General features: G+C 40.7%; 1 protein-coding gene across 1 annotated transcript; it reads left to right on the top strand.

The window, feature by feature from the left end:
- Nucleotides 1-2826: 2826 nt before the first annotated feature.
- Nucleotides 2827-17497, top strand: TASL (TLR adaptor interacting with endolysosomal SLC15A4). The gene is made up of 2 exons (XM_055338203.1): nt 2827-2969; nt 16134-17497. Exon 2 carries the CDS (start codon nt 16135-16137, stop codon nt 17023-17025), a length of 891 nt encoding a protein of 296 aa, XP_055194178.1. The 5' UTR covers nt 2827-2969; nt 16134; the 3' UTR covers nt 17026-17497.
- The last annotated feature ends 4438 nt before the right edge of the window (nt 17498-21935 follow it).

Genomic DNA, 21935 nt, shown 5'->3' with positions numbered 1-21935 from the left:
CATTGGCAAGTATGACGTGACAGAAAGACCAATGGCTGAGGAATTTGAGAGCCCTGGTAAGAGCACTAGGAGGTGAGTGTAGGGTGGAGGAAACCTATTGAGGACTAGGGGTGAGCTAAGTATGGATGAAATCATAATGGAAATAGCTTGGAGGAACGTTCAACACCAGGAGAGGTAATTGAATAACAGGAAAAAATATCCTGTTAGAGGCACAGAAATCAAGGCAGTAACTCTTTACCTACCATCAGCAGGTGGACAGAAAATCATATTGTAAGATTTTAGTTACACAGGATATAATTCTGCTTTATTACAGTCAGCAAAGAGTAAGTAGTCGAAAGCCAATTTCATAAACTCAGGTCTTATCAAAAGAGAAATGAATGGTAAGCCAACCTGACATAATGCCAATCCCCCCAAATTTTTAAAAATAGGCTCTACACCCAATATGGGGCTCGAAACTCATGACCCCAAGATCAAGAGTTGCATGCTCTACCAACTGAGCCAGCCCGGCACCCCAACATAGTGCTTTTTGTTGACAGAAAATATTTTCTGCAAAGAATGATTTCCATAAAATGTGTAACTTGAGACAAAAATCATGAGTATGCTACAAATCTACATGTTGTACTTGAAATAAACAATAAATACGAGTTAATGCAACCCAGAGCAGATGGAACCCCCCCATAACGGTTATTGCATGGTACTGCTAGGTGAGCTCAGAAAGTGTTTCTGGACACAGGCGTGACCCGTTCTAAAATATTCTCAGTACATCTGGTAGTTGTTGAACCTATACTCAAATGAAATAAAACAATATTTGGTCCTCAATTTATGAAAACCTCTTGCTTACACCTAAGTTCTTGAAGGTCAGATTCAACGCTAATTCATATTATGGCTCACATATGGGAATCTACCTTTCCAACTGGATCTAAGTAGTGTCCCATGAAATAATGACGAAAATCCCCAGAGGCTCTAACATACATAAAATGCCAATACGCCTTTATTTTTTTTTAATTTTTTTATTATTTATTTATGATAGTCACAGAGAGAGAGAGAGACAGAGACATAGGCAGAGGGAGAAGCAGGCTCCATGCACCGGGAGCCCGATGTGGGACTCGATCCCAGGTCTCCAGGATCGCGCCCTGGGCCAATGGCAGGCGCCGAAACGCTGCGCCACCCAGGGATCCCCCCAATACACCTTTAAACTTAAAACTTTTGAAGGCAAGTCATAGATCAAAGGTAAACAAAACAAACCCATTAAGTGGACATATTCACATATTCATGGTTTGGAAGGGGAGGTGGGTGGAGGGACGGGGTAACTGGGTGATGGGCATTAAGAAGGGCACTTGAAGTAATGAGCACTGAGTGTTATATGCAACTGATGAATCACTAAATTCTACCTCTGAAACTAATAATACACTCTGTGTTCATGAAATTGAATTTATTTATTTTTAAAGATTTTATTTATTTATTTATAATTGAGAGAGAGAGAAAGAGAGAGAGAGACAGGCAGAGGGAGAAGCAGGCTCCATGCAGGGAACCCAGCACGGGACTCGATCCCGGGTCTCCAGGATCACGCCCTGGGCCAAAGGCAGGCGCTAGACCGCTGAGCCACTCAGGGATCCCCCTATCACTTCCACATTATTCTAATGGTCACTCATGGTTCAGTGTGGGCAGGGGACTCTGCAAGGGGATGATATCAAGAGGTGAGCATCAGGGACACCTGGGTGGTTCAGTGATTGAGTATTTGCCTTCAGCTCAGGGTGTGATCCCAGAGTTCTGGGATCAAGTCCCACGTCGGGCTCCCCATGGGGAGCCTGCCTCTCTGTCTGGACTGAAGGCGGTGCTAAACCACTGAGCCACCGGGGCTGCCCATGAAATTGAATTTAAATAAAGAATCTTTAAAAAAGGCAATTGCTTCTTTCTTGCATCTCCCTATAGAACTACTCTGTGTAAGCACACACACACACACACACACACACACACACACACATACACACAAATTCTTTTAAAGATACAAATTGGAGCATATTATATGTTCCTGCTGAACAATATATCCTGGATATCTTTTCCTATGATTCCATGCAAAGCCAGATCACTGTAACACTGTGTAGTACTCTATAAAGCTCTACATTTACTTAGCTCATATCCTATTGATGCATCCCTAATGCTGCAACAAATAACTTTTCAATGTTTCTGTGCACAAGTGTAAATATGTGACATAGGTGAATTTATACAAATAAAGTCGTTGGGTCAGAGGATATGGATATGTAAAAGTTTTGGGAAAAAAAGTCAACAGATGCTGGGAAAAGGCCCTCTAGAAATGTCTACAATCTCACCACTACATAGGAGAGTGCCTGTTTCTCCACAACCTTGCCCACCCAGTGTATTATCACACCTTCTTTTTTAACCTTGGTTAATTTGAGAGAGAAAACAGTTTTCATTTGCATTTTTTTTTGATTGTGAGTACAAATCTGAGAATACTTCTCAAAAAATTATAGGTTAGCAATGAAACTGAGAATTTTCTAAATCCTACTTGACAGTGGCTCTCTTTTGATAAAGGGATCCCAGAGAATTTACTGTTAGAGGAGTAAATTTATGTTGTTCGGGTTCTTATATAAAGCGTAGCAATCAACTATTTTAACAAGAGACAGTTTCATAGATAGGTTTCATTTTTCAAAAAAGGGGAAGAAACACCATTCTGTGGCTCAATGTGGGTTTGTCAGTTATTGCCTCCCCCTTCCTGGGACTTCCCACTGTTCTTGAGCACAAATCAGACTTGAGCAAAAACAACTCCCTTTCCATGGGATCAGTTATAAGAAGAATGGCCATGCAATGAGCCACTTAGTTTCTTGGTCGTACCAGTGGAAGGCTTGCAAACATTTCTGAAAAAAAAAAAAAGCACTGGCTGGCTTATTCATCTCTATATGGTCAATTGCTGTTTCTTCCGGACCAAAGGAGCAGATTGGTTAGTGAAGGTAAGAAAAAAGAGGCAACAGGCCCTATATGTGCTTCTGTCACCTCTCTCCTCCCTTTTTTAGTCTTTTCTCATCCAAAGCCAGATGCAATCATAACATCTAAGATGCTTTTTTCGTTGACCAAATCAGAGGTGAGCGGGAGTGGATGCAAGCATTCCATGGAGGGGGATGGTAAAGAGAAATGAAGTCAAACACTCCCTTCTCTGACCTCCTCATGTTCACATTTTGGCATTTCTAAAAAAATGTTTTTGACCTAACAACTTGGACGGGTCAGATCTGGCTCCTGTTGTGTGATTGATGCAGTCCTCACGCAGTATCGCTGCAGAGATTTAGCTTCTATGTTTTTAAAAGGAGGCCTAAGAACCTGATCAGAATTTTGCTGGGACAGGAGAAACCTAGAATTTAGTTACAGTGATATCGTTTTTGAAATGAGTACAATTACAGTAAATTCCAATTGGCTCTGACTCTCAATTATTCATTCCGAGAGCTTGAGATAAGTGTTTTCCCGTGTAGCAGGGCATACTCAAAGCGAAGGTGACCTACAGCGCTGTTGCTTTTCGAATTGCCATCTGGCTGATTTGGGGAAAGCCTACACGCTGGTGTTAAAGACTCGCACAGGTGGGCTTTTGTTTGAATTATCTGTAGATCTGCTCAAACATACTTTTTCTTGTGCACATCCATCTGTGCTTCAATATAGACCGGATTTGGCCAGAGTATTCAGACCGATATTTTTGGAACACTTCTTGCATAGGTCAGTGTAGTTAACAGTGTGCTTCTGAGCATGAGAAGCTTCTGGGAGGAATGGTGAGCATTTGAAATTTGTATAAAACATTCACATTGTAATGGTAATTTAGGGGATATACAAAGGTAGTGCACTAAATTCTTTTATCTCACAGCAAAGTGGTGTTTCAATAGCTCTTTCAAGTTACTGAAACATTTCCAATCACATACCTGGGGATTATCTTCGATATATGCAATACTGTCACTCTAAGCACTTCACCAACATGACAGGATGTAACTAAATTGTAATTGTAATGTAACTTCATTAGCTTAATAGTTATTTTCTTTCTGGTTTTCATTTTTGCCAAGTTTCAAACCTATATTAAAAGGGAAAGAATACTACAATTGAACACCCGTATTTCCATCAGTTAATCAGTTGTAGCACATTGCCGTATTTACCTTCTCATTATCTTCATACACATGCACACACACACACACACAAATATATATATGGATAGTTTCTTTGGTAACTTTAGGACACATCACCTTCAGATTCTTGAGCATTTACCTCCTAAGAAAAAGGGCAGTCTTCTACATAATTACAATGCTAAGGAAACTTAACATCAATACATTACTATTATCTAATATATGATCTATATTTAAATTTCTCCAATTATCCATGTTTTCCTCTCAATTTTATTTTCTCAATTTAGAATCCAATCAAGTATATTGCATTGCATTTTGGTGATAGGACTACAATTAAGTACATGATAATGGTAATAGATATGATTAGTAATATAATAATGATTAACAATTATAACACCAATGAAATTTAACATCAGTCAATATTATTATGATCGCTTTTCTTATTTTTCTATTCCTTTCATTTTGTGTCAAATTCAAGAAAGTGATCGTAAGCTTTAATTTTTTCATCTGTGAGAAGTCAAGACCAAATATGAAGAAAATCCAAACTATGACAAAAATATACATTTTCTGCATCAAAATTTACAGTTTCCATAATAAGGAAATTCACATATCCAGACAAAGCCTTTGGAAGTAACTGTTACCTTTGGTTGGAACTGAACAGAAAATTTACTTGCTGTTGTTAATATGGAAAAGAGAGGCCTTTTGACTTATATCATCTTAGCCATCAAATTAGACTTTCAGAAATCAAGAATCACTTCATGTTTGATACAAGAGATAACCCCAAATTATTTATTTCGTAATAAGAATTGATATAAGGTTGAGTGATACTTCAGAACATCCATTGACAAATGCCACCAAAGATGAAATAAGAGGAATATAAAGCAAGGTATATGGTGAAGTGAATGGCCACTTCTAGCTCTAGAAAACATGTACTTTCAAAGGCAACACTAAGGAAACTGCAGCAGCTTTTTTTTTCCAATGGGGAGATCCCTCCTTTTTTTTAATAAATTAATTTTTTATTGGTGTTCAATTTACCAACATACAGAATAACACCCAGTGCTCATCCCGTCAAGTGTCCCCCTCAGTGCCCGTCACCCATTCACCCCCACCCCCCGCCCCCCTCCCCTTCCACCACCCCTAGTTCATGTCCCAGAGTTAGGAGTCTTTATGTTCTGGGGAGATCCCTCCTAAAGAAACCTCAGTTTGGGTAAAGTTCTTGCATCGTTCACTGAAAAATGAAACATGTAACAGATTTACTTCTCATGATGAAAAAAATGTAATATAGATTTGGTTACATGATAATAGGATTGGGAACGAAATGATATTCAAGGTTTTCAGTGATAACCTTTTGATAGTTTATACTCACAAGACCCAAAAATTGAGATCTTAAAAAAGAAAAGGCTGGAATTATGGGATCTAGGATTTAGATTGTAGGAAAAATACATGAAGAGATAAAATGGAGTATTTTGAGGATTTAGGGGTATTAAAAAAATAACATCTCTGATATGTCACCTACACATCATCTGCACAGGACAGTGCTACGTCCTCAAATTTGAGGCATGGATAAGTTTGCTTATCTGATTGGCAAATTAAAATATAACAATGCGTCAAGGAATGTCTGTTGCTGGTCAGATTATTGGCTCAAGCTCCTTGAAAGCTCCTTGAAAGGCAATTCACAATAGCTGTGGGGTAGTGACCTGCCTTCTCCAAATCTGGCCTATGGAAACGCTCGTGGAGTGATTACACACAGTCAAAAAGCAAGAAAAACCTCAATGCCCACTTTGAGAAATGATTTGCTAACCTGGATGTGCCTGTAGCTGTACCAATTCGTAACCGTTTTAAAAGGCGGGCCTATTTAAGCAGACATGCTGCTGACAACAGGTGGGAACCAAACTACACCCCAGCTAGCTGGGCCCCAGATCTTGTTTGAAATGTCAAACAGCCTTTTCCTGTCTTTATTTCCTATGATGCCAGGAGCCAGCCCCATCGTGCCACCTCCACGGGGCTTTGGAGGCTTCTTTGCACCCCTGTCTCAACCCAGCCCCTCAGCGATCTTAGATTATGCACAGGCATACAAACTGTCCTTCCAGAGGCAATTCTGTCCTGGCACCCTATCACCCCCAACTCCCCCACTTCCCAGCAATCCCCAATCTTCTCGCTGTCCTTTTGCTATTGCCACTTACTCCTTTATTCAAAGGATTATCCCAAGGATTCATTTCACTGATTTATTTAAGGTAGCCGCTGATTTTGCTCAAATTCCGTGCAATCCTGATAAAGCTCTTGGGTAGGGACAGAATAACGTAGAATTTCTAATTTGGGGGCAAGGGTGCTGAATGGATGGCCAGGGGGCTCTGAATTGTGGATATGGGAGACGTGAAGGGTGAAACAGGGGATGGATAGGCAACCAGGGCTCTCAGGACAGAAATAACAATGCACAAATGCCTCCGATGGCATGGGCATGAGGTGTGGAGAACTGGGAGCAGTCTGGCACAGCTGGGGTCCTGAGTCTCGTGGGGAACAGGCAGAGAGGAGGTTGGGAAGACAAAGAGCACATCTCATGAGGGCCTAACTCGTGTGGACTTTATCCTGGAGGTCACGGGATGCTATGGATATTTAAACAGTGCATCTGTAAAATTAAATTACTCTGTGGTTATAAAATTAAGGGTGAGATGATGTCAGGCCACTGCCAGTGGGAGTGTTTAGGGAAAAGGTTCACATAGCAAGATTGAAAGGCCAGCGAGGATGGATCATTTAAAGTCATACTGGCATTGATACACAATTGGGCCCTGTAGGTAGCCCTCTGGGCCACTCCTCTGGGGTGGGCATCGGCTGTCTTCTTGGAGCCTTTCCTGCTGTACCTCACTGTACCTCCCTTCCTCTAATCCCCAGCGCCGTTGTTATGAAATGGACTCAGGGTGGATACCCTTCTCCTGGAAGGACTAATCGCTTGTCATGACTGCTTGATGTTAACTGCTCTCAACAAGGCAGCGGTGGGACATGTTTTACCAACAGACCACGAGCTTTGGAGTTCATACATTTGGACTTGAATCCGGCCTCCAGCATTTAGTTGTTTTGTGTCCTTGGGAAGGTCACTGGTCAAATCTCAACCTCAGCTTCCTCACTTGGAAAATCCAAAGTGCGATAATTGCTAACATGCAGCGTTACTGAAAAATCAGGTGTAAGGCAGGGAAAGCCCCTGACACAACTGCTGTTATTATTATGCTCTATCCCACTATTGCATCTGCTTCTGGACTTAGGTCAAGGATTAGGCAAACCATGGCCTGTGAGTCAAACTGGCCCTTTGCCTGTTTTTCTAAATAAAGTTTTATTGGAGCACAGCCACAGCCATTTGTTTACATATGCTCTATGGCTGCTTTCCTGCTATGATGCAGAGTAGCAGTGGCAGGGACTCAAAATATTTGCAAAAAAAGTTTTCCAATCCCTAACTTAGGTTTTTCCAAATGTTCCCTGTTATAAAGTTCTTCCCTCTTGATGGTTTCCTCTCCGAATCCATGCTTGCTCTGTTTGGGTATATATGAAATGCATTTCTATGTACAGAGTATAACAAGAGTTTTCTGAGAAAAGGTGTAAATGCGAGTGAAGACAGAAGAATTTATGTTGCAATTTCTTCTGAAATCCAAGCAAATGCTTTAACAAAGGTTCTGCACTTTAGCACATATTTCTAAGATGTGAATTTGCACCTAAGGTTAATTTTGGTATTTCCCCTGTCTGGTAATGATTAATGTAGACTAAATTTGCCTGGAACATCTCATCTGCAAATGTCCTTGGATGTCTTTTCCTTCACACTTAGTTATGGGCAATTCTAAATATATCGATATACCTTCTCTGTGATGAGAAACAAAAATTCAAGTGACAAAATATTTTGGAACAATTAAAATAATTCATTGGCTTATGTTTCAGTGTTTTAGCTGAAATTTACTCTAATACATGTCTTGACATTTGTTTGAGGCATACCTTTTATATTATCTCTGAAGAGATTAACATCATAAGAATTTCACAAATAATCACTCAAGTGTTTTTAAATGCTAACAATTAAAATAAACTCCAATAACATTATTCCTCTATTTTTTAAATTTTAGGATGTCATGATATGCAGTATTGTTTTCACTCTAACGGTACATTAAAGGTTTTTTATATTAAATTAGTTAATATATATATAATTTTTGTTTAGAAATTTCACACAATATTCCTCTGCATAGCTTTGGAGCAATTTTGAAGCTGCTTTAGCATGCTCTCTGCTGTCCTCTGCTGCTAATGTTCAGAAACTGCTTTCGATTCTGAGTAATGTCTGCTTAACCTTCTTTATACTTATCAACTCACGCAATATTACAGTTTGGGGGGACTCAATCGATAATTTAATCCTACATTCTTCATTTACAGATCAGAAGTTGAGTCTCTGAGGAGTTAAAGGACATGTGAACGCAGGCTCGGTCTTCTGACTGCCAGTGTCTGAATGTCTGGTGGCTTTGGACATATGACTGAATTTTGATTTTTATATAATGAGCACAATATGAGTACCTACATCTTAGAGTCTTTTCGGGGATCCAGTGATTCAGTAGATAAAAAGCACTTAAGATGGTATGTGGGTTGTGGCTAGTACTAACGTGAGCTCTTTTATTGACTTGTCTGTCATCAATAAGACTAAAACCACAGCTAATGACAGAGTCAGAACCAGAATTCTGGTCTCCTGACTACTAGCCCAAGAGTTTGTTTTGTCTTCGTCTGAATAAGATAATGAAACTTAACCTTTCAATGTAGATTTTAAAAATATGACTTGTCCGGTATATTTGAAGCTATGTAGTCTTTACAAAGCTATTGATACTACAGCTCTGGCTGTTGCTCATTCCTCCTTGGACTATGCAAGGCTATCAATACCCACAAGCTACTCCAGCTCCTAGTATAAACTCCCACCATGCACACTTGGAAGATGGTTTCACTGTTGACTATGAGTAGCCTCTCTAATGGGTCTCTGGCCCGAATCGCCAATGCATAATTAGTCACTTGCACTCAGAAGTTCGTCTCATATGAGAGTCAAGAGGAACTCAAGTAAACCTATTAGTTCCTTTTCTAGCTTTTTCTCCCAATCTTTCCATTTTGCTCAGCGCTGGTGCCATTTCCCAACAGGCCCTGACTCAGTTACTTTTGGCTCCTCTCTCTCCTTCATTTTCATGTCCAGGAGTCTTGGTGTCTCAAAGTTCATTCCTTTTCTTCCTCTTCTGCTACCTCCTTCCCTGGTTCCTGTCCCAATCCCCTCAGCTGGGGATGAATTGAGCAGCCTCTTTACTTGGATCCTTAACTCCAAGCTTACCTTGCTGAAATCGGTCTTGTCATTTACTGATGGATGGCATCATGTCCTACATCAGCTTGGTTACCTTTGAGAGCTTTGTATGGCCTGCAGGATACAGGCCATACAAACGGATGTCCTCAGCCTCGCATGACCCAACTAACTTGCCTGAATGGTCCTCCCTCTGAGCAATCTTTTCCTTTATCCATGAGACTATCTTTCCCTAGAAATTAGGACGTATTTTCTGCTTTCCCATCATCAGACTTAGCACTTTCTGCCTTAGTGGTCTGCCTTGGGCCCCACATATGAGAATGGTAGGGTTCTTGTTTCACCAAAATCAAGGTACCAACAAAGCTCTCAGCTGATGACAAATAGTGCAAAAGGCCCATTCTTCCAAACAAGATCCTAGACTCTCTTCCTTCATTGTTTTGAAGGAGTGGAGATTATCTGGAGTACTCATAAACATCAATCACATAAAAAGAAAGAAGACTCCTTTAGGGCCAATTATTTGGTATGAGAATAGGATAAATAGTGGGAGATTTGGGATAGCGCTGAATGGGAATAAGGCTGATAAAGAAGGATTGTGAAATTTTAGTAAAAGTCTTAGGCGACCATGACTTTAAGAAATAACAATGTTATTCCTCCAGACTGGTTTCTGTTACAGACGACAAGAGAAGGACAACACGAATCTGTTCACTTCTATTGACTTCTCTCTCTGCAATGATTCTTCCCTTTTCTCATGCCTGTTCAAATCCTTCTTGTTCTTTAGGGACAAATAAAAGCTTATCTTTTACACAATGATTTTTCTGTCTCCTCTTCTTCACCCTTAGAGTATGTTATATCTTTGGGCGCCTGAGTGGCTCAGTTGGTTAATCGCCTGACTCTTGATTTCGTCTCGGCGTTGGGTGTGGAGGCTGCTTAAGATTTCTCTCTCTGCTCCTCAACCCCCTGCTACCCCCACCCCCCTGGCCCACCTTGCTTACATGCTCTTTCTCTCTCAAAAAAAGTAGAATGTGTTTCTTTCTTTCTTTCTTTTTCTTTCTTTCTTTCTTTCTTTCTTTCTTTCTTTCTTTCTTTCTTTCTTTCTTCTTTTTTTTGAATGTGTTTAATCTTTAACAATAAACCCAGCCGTACAGGAAGAGCCAGCTTCTTATTTTTCCCTCTTAGTTACTTTAAAAATAGTTATATTTGGTTTTTAACTAGGAAATTAATCCAAATTCTACATGAACATAATTTGGGTCAAATGATCCTAAGAGGTTTGTTATGCAAAACAGCAGTCCCCTTACCTCTTTTCCAAAAGCAACTACTTTTATCTCCCTTTTTACTATTTAGTATTTACCACCAACTTTCCTTCCAACTTTTGGATTTTTCAGTTTGGGGCATTATTTATTGACTTGTCACCAATCAGATAATTATTTCGTTTTTTTTTTCCTCCCCTGGCTTCTACCAAGTACATACACCAAGGACATGCTAAATCAGTGTTCCTTTCTCTACACTGGCTGGCCACCCAGTCTGGACACATAGGCAAATGCCTAAAACAATTTTTTAAAGATTTTATTCATTTATTCATGAGAGACACACACAGAGAGAGGTAGAGACATAGGCAGAGGGAGAAGAAGGCTCCATGCAGGAAGCCTGGTGTGGGACTCGTTCCTGGGACTCCAGGATCATGCCCTGAGTCAAAGGCAGATTCTCAACCGCTGAGCCACCCAGGCATCTCCCAAAACAATTTTTATTGATATTACATTACTCTACATGATCAAGTATTATCCTTGTCTCTTGTCTTTGTCATTCTGCAACTATACCTCAAATTTGGTTAGATCAATTTTCACCACTATATTATTGTGACTCTCCAAAACTATGTCCAACTCAGCCATGTAATAAACCACACTTTGTTTAAAGTTCTCCCCCATATACAACTTCGTAAATTATGAGCTGGAGTTTATAATTGCCTAGATCTGTGGAGCGTATAATGGTAGCCAAATGTGGCAATTTAAATTAAGTGAAAATGTCTGTCACACTAGCTACATTTCACACACTAGTCATATGTGGCTCTTGGCTATCATAATGGACAGCACAGATATTTAACATTTTCATCACCAGAGAAATCTGCATTATATGGCACTTTTATCGCCTCAGAGACAACCTAAGAAACCACACTATTAAAACAAAAATAGCTTTAAAAAATTTCCTTGAACCACTCACACAGGGATTCTAAACTTCCCCAAACAGTAGTGGAAAAAAAATTAAAAGAAGTGTCATATAATCTTGGTTTCAAAATAGCTAAACACAAAGTGTCTCAGATTAGGGTCCCATACATCATCACCAAAGAGCTAAAAGTTTATGCCCTTTTGTTCATTATCTTTTGATATTCCCTCTCCAACACTCACTCCTTGAAAGGAGTACAGAGATGAATTAATCATACGTTGCTCTAGAATGACTGCTATGACAGTGAATGACAGTGATCATCTGGCGTACTTTAAAATCTTTTTTTAATTTATTTATCATAGTCATGAGAGAGAGAGAGAGACAGAGACATGGGCAGAGGGAGAAGCAGGCTCCACGCACCGGGAGCCCGACGTGGAGATTCGATCCCGGGTCTCCAGGATCGCGCCCTGGGCCAAAGGCAGGTGCCAAACCGCTGCACCACCCAGGGATCCCTCATCTGGCATACTTTAAATTGCAATTATAATTGTCTGTCTTGAGTATTTTAAAGTTTTATGTTATTACCTTCACTTATCTTCTAAGCCTATGCTGTCCAATAGAGTGCCATGTGGCATTTTAAATTAATTTAAATAAAATTAAAATTCAGTTTCATTAGCTGCATTTCAAGTGCCCGCTAACCACATGTGGCTACCACTTAACATTTGGGACAGCACAGATAAAGATCATTCCATCATTTCAGAAAGTGCTATTGGACAGCACTGGTCTAGATTTTTCATTTGCTTCACTTTTCCTCATTTACCTCCAAGACCATAGCCAATTACATAAATCTCACTTCACAGTGCTCAGACTTATCAAGTGGTCTTCAGTTCCATCTTTATCTCCAGAAGCCTTCTGATCTGTTCCAACCAACCACGTTGCCTCTTGAGCCTTTTATACTTACTCCTTTCATGGGAGCATGTTTTCCTCTGACTTTCTGAGAAAGGTGCCTGGGAGATTAACTGTTTTATCTCTGTTTTATCCTCATGCTGATGGATGATTTGGTCATTAAATTCTAGGTTGGAAGCAAATTTTGTTCAAATATTTCTAGACATTGTTACATAATCCTCTTGCTTCTCAAGTTGCTTTGGAGAAGTCTAAACATTCCGGTTCTTGGAGTTTTTTCTTCTTTTTTCTCTCTGGAAATGTATAGTGTTTTCTCTTTGTCCTAAGGGTACTTTTTACAGTCACAAGAGGGGACATATAGGAAAAGTGGGCATTTACCCAGAATTCCGGAAACTTAGGTCCTTCAGTTCTGGGAATACTCCTTAATTGTTTAAATTTCTCCCCCATATACCCAGTCTTCTTTCTGTGATTTCTATTGCTTCAGATAATCAATCTCCTAGATTGGTTTTTTTAATTTTTTCCTTACTATTTTTCATCTTGTATTTTTGTTCTACTTTCAAAATGGGAGTTTGCCTTAAATTTACTTCCCAATCTTTCTACTGAACTTTAAAATTCACTAACATTTTTAATTTCTAAGGACTTCAGAATTTTTTTTATCGTATCCTATTTGAATTGAAGATTTTTTATCGATCCTGTCCCCTTGAGAATATTGATGGTAGTTCTTGCCACTGCCCCTCCTCTCAAGAATTAATTCTTCTGAGTGACTGCTTTGGTCTCTCCCATTCAGAGCTTTCTTTGGAGGTTTCAAAATTGAATTCACAGTTAAACATGAGATCCAAAAAGCTCCACAGGCTCTTGTGATTGTGAACTTGAATGAAGGGTGATCTGGATGCTCTCATTTAGTTGGGGATCCTCTGGTGTCAATTGCTCTCCTTCTCAGACGAGTCGGGTTCCCCAGAACAGTCTTGCCCATACTCCTGAACATTTAGGGGAATTTCAAGCAGATTGGCTCTTGGATTTTTCCTTGGCTCTTTTTAAGAGTTTTCTCAAAAAAAAAAAAAAAGAGTTTTCTCATCTCCAAAGATATAGCCCTGTGGTCTCCCACCTTTCAGCTTCTGTAATGTTATTGTACTGGTCTGTTCTTCTTTTCCTCCCTTTTCTTCTGAATATGAACATTTCAAATTTATCAGGACTTCTGCAGTCACTTCAGGGCTGCTTCCTCCTTGGGTTTCCCCCTCTATTCCAGCATGCTGACACAGAGGTATGGGGTCAGTTTTGGATGTAGAAGAGGGGGGCATGTTTGATCATCGACATGTCATCATACTGGCATCCATGGAAACTTATTCACCTGGTCCCTGAGAAATAGTCTGTAGATATGTCTGCAATCTTCTCACCCCAAACCTAGGTCTTCTCCAGCTTTGGAGGCTCTGGGTGTGTGAACAGACCTGATGAGGCAGTCTCAGACCTGTCCACCTAAGTAATCCATGCGGCTGGCTCTCCTCCTTCTCCCACAGCATGCTAAGCAGGAGACCATTTCCTTAGACTTGCTGCTCCCCAGATTGCACGTGGGAGGTAAGGCACGGACCTCTTTTCTTGGCTTCCCTAACCCAGCTGGAGTCATAGCTCTTCCACTGATGGGGAATTTATATCCCCTAGTCTCCTGGTGATGCATAAATACTAGGCCCTGAATTCTTTGGGGCTCAGGATTCTCCAGTTTCCAAGCTCAAGTTATGTTTTCTCAAAAGCCACTTTTCTAAAACCAAATTCTGCCAAGCGTTCTAGAAGCCCATGTATGAACTCAAAAGTAGAGAGTTTCATTTTTGTTCAGCTTTTTTAGATGATACTCTGAGACCCTGAAGGCTGAAGTCTCTAGCTGCAGCCTGGGTGGAGGGAGGAGGCAAGTCGTGAAGTAACCGCATCAATATTAAACCTGTATGATAAACGCTTTTGCTCTGTAAATTATCTGCTTCTCATGTAGCTAAGAGCTGCTTTTTCATCTTCATGTTCAGGTTGAGGGAAGAACTAAGAAAGTTTTTCGGGGACTCGTTTTCATTATCCTAAGCGTGTCCAGCATGCAAGAATCCCCTCACAGATTTGTTGAAAACCTTTAATTTTGTATCTTTATGGTATGTAACAGAGTAGAATATGATAATTACTTAAGTAACTGATAAATTGACTGACTGGATCTCCAAATAGTTCGAAAAGAGAAAATAAACACTGAAAATATTACCCTTATACAATTAAAATAATTATGCTAATTTTATTCCGTTTATAAAATTACCCTTCTACAATTAAAAATTCACTGGGAGGGCAGCCCGGGTGGCTCAGCGGTTTAGCGCCGCCTTCAGCCCAGGGTGTGATTCTGGGGACCTGGGATCGAGTCCCATGTCGGGTTCCCTGCATGGAGACTGCTTCTCCCTCGGCCTGTGTCTCTGCCTCTCTTTCTCTGTGTCTCTCACGAATAAATAAATAAAACCTTAAAAAAATTCACTTGGGAAGTACCTATGAACATAGATGCTAAAATGTAAAAATAGGAGCCTTCTGTTTAGATAAAATCATTTCCTAATTTGACCTTTCAATTTCAGGCTCAAGTTAACACATCTGTTTGGAGCGTCTGGCCCTTGAGGCCAAAGAGGAGCGGTTATCTTTTCTGTTGTCTGGAGCCCCAGTGCCAGGAATGCCAGTGTTCCCTTTTTAGAAAAGGCAGCTGCTAGTTTCCAGCCTGTTCTAGCCACTCGGACTCCAGTGACAACCATGGAGGGTGACGAAGGGAGGCAGGTGGAGCCAAAGACCCAGGTCAGGAAGGCTCCCCAGTAACTAGGGGAGAGGAGTAACAGCAGGGCACAGAGACACTTCTAGGCTTACCTACAGTAAGAAGTGGGCTGGACAGAGCAAGAAATTCATCCTGCACTGCAAAGGCCTTTGTGATTGGAGGCTACAGAATTCTCGTCTTACCTGTCATGGTGGTCGATTATTTAATTCAAGATATTAACAACTATCTTTTGAGTCCCTCCAAAACGCAAATGGTTGTGCCAGCTCCCAGGGATAAATACAAAGACAAGTAAGACACAGTTCTTATTTTCAGTAGAAATCACAAGTGTTTGCAATGTTTTTTTTTTCCCCAGAACCCACTAGTTGCTTCCCTAATTTCCAGCTACCCAGTCATTCCCTATTTTCTTTGGGGCAGAAAGTAAATGCTGCTACCTGATGCCCAAGGCCCCCCCAGAGCCAATTCCAGTGTCTTTTCCAACCCCTCCTGCTTATGCTTGGCATGTTGGTGTATGGTAAACAGGCCATGCCACCATATTCTCTTTCAACTCAGCATCTGGCCCACTCATTCTTCACAATTTACCTAAAGTGTCACCTTCTCCAGGACATACCTTGTAACTTCTCTGCTTTTGCCCAGGGCTGTGTTAGAGGCTCCTCTTCTGTACTTCCTTGGTGCTTATCACTGTCCCAGTCTTCTTGAAAGACTCAACTAGGTTCTCTGTTTATCTCTACCGTATGCCATAGTCCTGGTACACAGCAGACACATAATTTATAATGGCTTAGTGGATGAATGAGATCATCTCCTTTGTTGTCCTTAATTTGCACATCATCAACTGCCCATTTTTATAATTCCAACCTTCATTTCCCCCACTGTTCCTTATCAACTCTCTTTCCAGAATGCTGTCAGAAGGGTATCTCAGTGGACTTGCCTACCAGAATGACATCCACTGGAGCTGTTCATCTTATAATGAGCAGGTGGCTGAGAAGGAAGAAGAGACAACATCTGCGACTCATTCCTACTGTTCTGTGGATGAAACCCAAGTCCGAAGTCTGTATGTGAGCTGCAAATCCTCGGACAAATTTATTTCTTCAGTGCATTCAAGAGAGAGCCAACACAGTAGAGATCAGAGAACCATAATGCTGCAGACAAACCCCAATCCCGTGTTTGAAAGTCCCACCTTGGCTGCAGTTGAAATATGTAGAGACTCCAGTCGAGAGACCTACTTGGTTCCACCTTCCTGCAAAAGTATTTGCAAGAATTATAATGACTTACATATTGCAGGGGACCAGGTGATGGCTATTAACTCAGTGACAACAGATTTTCCCCCAGAGAGCAGTTTTGAATATGGCCCTTTGCTGAAATCATCTGAGATTCCTTTGCCCATGGAGGATTCCATTTCCCCTCAGCCCAGCTACTTTCCCCAAAAACCTATCCAGCAGTATTCGTCCTACTGGAGAATAACCAGCATCAAAGAGAAGAGCAGCCTGCAAATGCAGAAGCCTATTTCTAATGCAGTCCTGAATGAATACCTGGAGCAGAAGGTGGAAGAGTTATATAAGCAGTACATTATGGACACCGAATTTCATGACAGTTCTCCCACCCAGATTTTGGCATCGGAACTCATCATGACAAATGTGGATCAAATTAGTCTCCAAGTGTCTAGAGAGAAGAATCTGGAGACGTCCAAAGCCAAAGATATAGTCATTAACTGTCTATTACAGTTGGTATCCAGTGAAATCAGCACACCTAGTCTCCATATTTCTCAGTACAGCAACGTCAATCCTTAGGGAGGATACCTCTCTCTCAACTACTCCACACTAAAGCTACACTTTCTTCACTGAGAAATGTGCCGGAGGTGGGTGTGAAGCAGAGTCCGGAGCTGGAGAGGTAAAGTTTGGATGGAGGACAGGTATGAATGAAGAGGAAATTGTACTATTACACATGATGAAGGCATGTGGAAAAAGGAGCTATAAGGACTAATTTCAAAGCAAAGGTTGTACAACAACAAAACAAAAAATGAAAATGAGCCAAAAAGAAAAAGTAGGATTCATTTAAAAGAGTACACAAGTTTAAAAAGAAGCCAAGCCAAGCAAGAACCCACACCATGGGAAAATAAAAAGCCAAAAGGTTTAAGCGTAATGAGTCACTGTTTGTGAAGCAAATAAATTCTTCCAAGTTGCTTCTTCTTGAGAAGAATGGACTGTATGTAGAAGGGTGCTGTTTGGGTAGAAAGACCAGTTTAAACAGTTTTGAAATTATGTTTCTATTTCTTTTCTCTATTCTTTATCAGATCGTTTAAAATATATATTCTTTATAAACATTCCAACAGTAGCAAATTGTAATCGTGGTTTTTTTGAATGATTAGCTACCGCCACACTAACCTCCTAGTTCTGTTCACTAGTGAAGTTTTCTGAACAGAAAACACATAGTGAATTTTTTTATAAGATCTTATTTTTAAGTAACCTTTCCACTCAACTTGGGGCTTGAATTTACAACCCTGAGATTAAGACTCGAGTGCTCTTCCGACCAAGCCAGTCAGGTGCTCTTCACCTTGTGAATACTAAAATGAATCCTTTTATTTTGCTATGTACAATTTTCTTGGTGGCATTAAGCTTCAAATGCAGTTACAAATGTTAATCCCCCCCATCGTCTTTTTCTCCACTTTCTCTTGACCCTTCTGGAGCCAGGAAGGGGTCTTCCGCATCCTCCTAAACAAGGTTATGAGCTTCTAGGGTCCCATCATAGCAAATTCTGGCAACTCATGCTCTGCAGTGGAAGTTTCAGGAATACCTCACTGCTCTACCCCCTTCTTCTGGCTTATGGGATGGCAAAACATGGCTCATTGGCCTTATCTAGCCTGCTGCCTATTTTTTTTTTAAATTATGATATAATTGACCTATAACGTTACATTAGTTTCAGGCATATAACCTGAGTCACTGTATCTATTGCAAAATGATCACAATAAATCTAGTTATACCCTTTTTGACCCCCCATGAGCTCAGAATTTCTTCCATCATTTAAAAATGGAAAAACCAAAGGATATTTGACAGGTGGAAAATATTCAGATTCAGTGTCCATAATATAAGGCTTTATTGTAATTCAGCCACACCCATTCGTTTATGTATTGTCCCGGGCTGCTTTCACATAGAATGGCAGAGTTGAGTAAATGTGACAGAGAACATATGGCCTGCTGGAATCTCAAACACTATCTGTTCTCCTTTTTAAAAAGATTTTTATTTATTTATTCATGAGAGACCCAGAGAGAGAGGCAGAGACATAGGCAAGAGGGAGAAGCAGGCTCCATGCAGGGAGCCCGATGCAGGACTCAATCCTGGGACCCCGGGATCATGACCTGAGCCGAAGGCAGATGCTCAACCTCTGAGCCACCCAGGTGCCCCACTATCTGCCCTCTTATGAAGAAAGTTTGCCAACCCTGTTTCCCGATAGTGCCTTGCCCATACGAGGGTTACTGGACTTAACTGAGCTTCCCTGGGAAGGTGATGGAGACAGAGCCTGGGGAGGCAGCTTCCTGGGGAGTGAGGAAACAGAAAGGGTTTCTACAGAGGCCTCAGGCCATCTCAGGAAGCTCTAGAGCTGGGATGGCCCTTCAAAATGGATCCAAATTAATATTAAAGAGTTGGCTGTGGTTCTCTAACTCGACCAGAAAGGGGGCGTAGCTTGAGCTGAGGCAGTTCAGTTCAGGGCAAAATTCCCCAAGCCAGAGGAAGTTGCTGGAGGAATGAGCCACTCAATACAGAAGCAGCAATCTGGGTGGAGCAAAACAGCATCTCCTACATTTCTCAGTGCTTATTTTTATAATTTTTTACAACATGATAATGAGTAAAGGAAAATTGGTTTTGAAATGATTATTCAGTTATTTTTTTCAGTTTTAAATTTATTGGAACAATAGCTGCTATTTATTAATTGCTTGGTATTTGTCTGGCACCATGTTAACTATTTTGCACGAATTATCTTATAGGATTCTCATAACCTATGAGAGCAAATGCCTGTTATTATTTTTTAAGAGATGAGCCAGCTGGGTTCAGGGAAGTTAATTTGTGGAAGGGCAAACAATGGGTGGTGAATCTGGACTTGAATCCAGTTCTATTGAAATTCCAAGTCCTGGTCCTTAAGTACTACCAGCTGCTTTCCTGTTGACCACCATGTTTTTTCTCATTAAAGACTGGTTTTCCCCTCCAAGAGGAAAGAATTCATTAATCCCTTTACCATTACTCTACATCATTTTTTTCCTTCAGTGTCTTGCTTGATAATACTGGTAGATCTTCACCCTCACCCAAGAACATAAGCTTTGATCTACCCATTTGTTTCTCCACATCTTAAACAGTATTTATACATACGAGGCACCCAATTAATGTATGTCAAATGGATACATTTGGCTGTGTTTGGATACCACATCTGGTGGTTGAAGTAAAAGACCACCAGTATGAAAACCAACTACTTCTGACTAGAAACAAATGCTATTGAGAGTTCCTCCTCAGGGAGAAAAAGAACTGAATAAATGAGCTTAATATCTTCTAACATGTTAGTATAATAAAGTACATTATAATAACATATTATGGATATTATTCCTTTTGCTTATTTACTAAGAAATAATGAATTACAGAAGAGACTGGTTCATCTTTTCCAGTGAGCATTAATTTGATGCTATTCTTTTTTTGGGGGGGTGTTGGAGTACTGTGCATTAAACATAAGTAGGGAAGGCACACGTATGTGTGCACACACACAGGGAGGAGTAAGCCCTGTTCTCTGCCAGCTTACTTGATTGGTGGAGAGACCTAGCAAATAACTAGTTAGCATATGACAAAGCCACTTACTAAGAACTTGGCAAAGTGGCACAAACAGGAATACGATTCTCGACGATTGCAACTCAAGTGTGACATGGGTTAAAAGCAGACAGGTTTGGAGGTGGTGGGCAGTGGGGGAGCCTAGCGCAGGCCAAGATACTAAAAGGAAGTGATAGTTTAAATGACTCTTGAAGAGCAAGCAAGATAGGATCTGGGTAGATGAGTGGGAGAGGGGTCTCATGCACAGGCGTCAGTATGTTTGGGGCCATAGGGAACTGTGAGTCCATGGCTACAACCAGAGCTGCATGGATGCATGAACAGGCGATGTGCTATGGCTCATGTAACAAATCACCACAAAACTAGTGGCTTAAAATAAAACAAACTCATTATCTTAGGGTGATGGAGGTCAAAAGTCGAAAATGATCCCACTGGGCTAAAATCAAGGTGTTGGTAAGGCCACCAGCGTTCCTTTCGGGGGGTTATAGAGGAGAATCAGTTTGCTTCCCTTTATACAGCTTCTAGAAGTTGCCCACACTCCTGGGCTTCTTTGCTGTGCATTACCACAGCCAGCAATAGGACTTTGCCAGCTCCGCCCCTCCTGCTTCTCTTTTATTCTATTTTTAAAAAAAGATTTATTCATTTGCAAGAGAGAGAGAGAGAGAGAGAGAGAGAGAGAGAGAGAGAGAAGCAGGCTCCCCACAAGGAGCCAGATGCAGGACTCAATCCCAGAACCCCGGGATCATGACCTGAGCCAAAGGCAGATGCTCAACCGCTGAGCCGCCCAGGCGTCCCTCTTGCTCCCCTTTTATAAGGGACCCTTATGATTCCATTGGGCCCACCAGGGTAATTGATGCTAACGTGCTCACCTCAAGATTCTTCAAGTAATCACACCTGCTAAGTTCCTTTTACCTTTTAAGGTAACATATTCACAGATTCCAGCAATCAAGATATGAATACTTGCTAGGGCATGAGGGGGGATGGACAGTATCCTGTCTACCACAGAAAGGGCCACTTGTTCCTCCTGACTGTCAGAAATTTGCCTGTCCACTATTATTCTTATTAGAGATGAATAAGTCCATGCTTGCTTATATATTAAAATAGTTGGTTTCCTGCTGTCATCCCATGCTGTATATTTTTATTTGTCCATATGCATTAACCCATTTTTTCTTGTGCTCATGTTAGACATCCTTTTTCTTGGTTCTAAGTCTATTTTTATATTTCTTTTATTTATTTTTAAAGATTTTATTTATTTATTTGATAGAACGAGCGAGCACAAGCAGGGGGAGGAGCAGAGGGAGGAGCTGTCTCCCCGCTGAGCAGGCTGTCCTATGTGACGCTGGATCCCAGGACCCCAGGATCATGACCTGAGCCGAAGGCAGATGCTTAACCAACTGAGCCACTCAGGCGCCTTTAACCTTTCTTCTAAATTATGTTTCTTTTGCTCATTATAAGTGTGGTATCGGCTCACTCTAGAAAATCTGAATACCAACAAAGCAGAAAGTTGAAGTCCTCAGTCCCCAAATATTCAGGTAACATTTTGAATGAATCTTTTTCCGGTCTTTTCTCCAAAAGTATGGAATTATGATTAACATACAGTGTTACATTAGTTTTAGGTACACAATATAATATGATCACTGTTCAGTGATCATGTTATCTTTGAATAAATATTATATCTTGGTTTGTTTGTTTGTTCCACTGACGCTGTAACAGAGATAGAAGTTCTAAAACTAGTAGATTTGTAATGTTTGCCTGGGGATAATTTATTAGTTTTTCTTCCTTCCTCACACACTATTTGATAATGTCCAATATTTTGTGGACATTTTGGTCTGTTATAGAGCATTGGGCCAGTAGATTCAGGAAAGTGTCTATGTTAACGATAAGGACTCTCTCTG

This window comes from Nyctereutes procyonoides, unplaced genomic scaffold, assembly GCF_905146905.1.
Source record: "Nyctereutes procyonoides isolate TBG_1078 unplaced genomic scaffold, NYPRO_anot_genome, whole genome shotgun sequence".
Taxonomy (NCBI): domain Eukaryota; kingdom Metazoa; phylum Chordata; class Mammalia; order Carnivora; family Canidae; genus Nyctereutes; species Nyctereutes procyonoides.
This window is presented reverse-complemented; position numbering and strand designations above follow the sequence as displayed.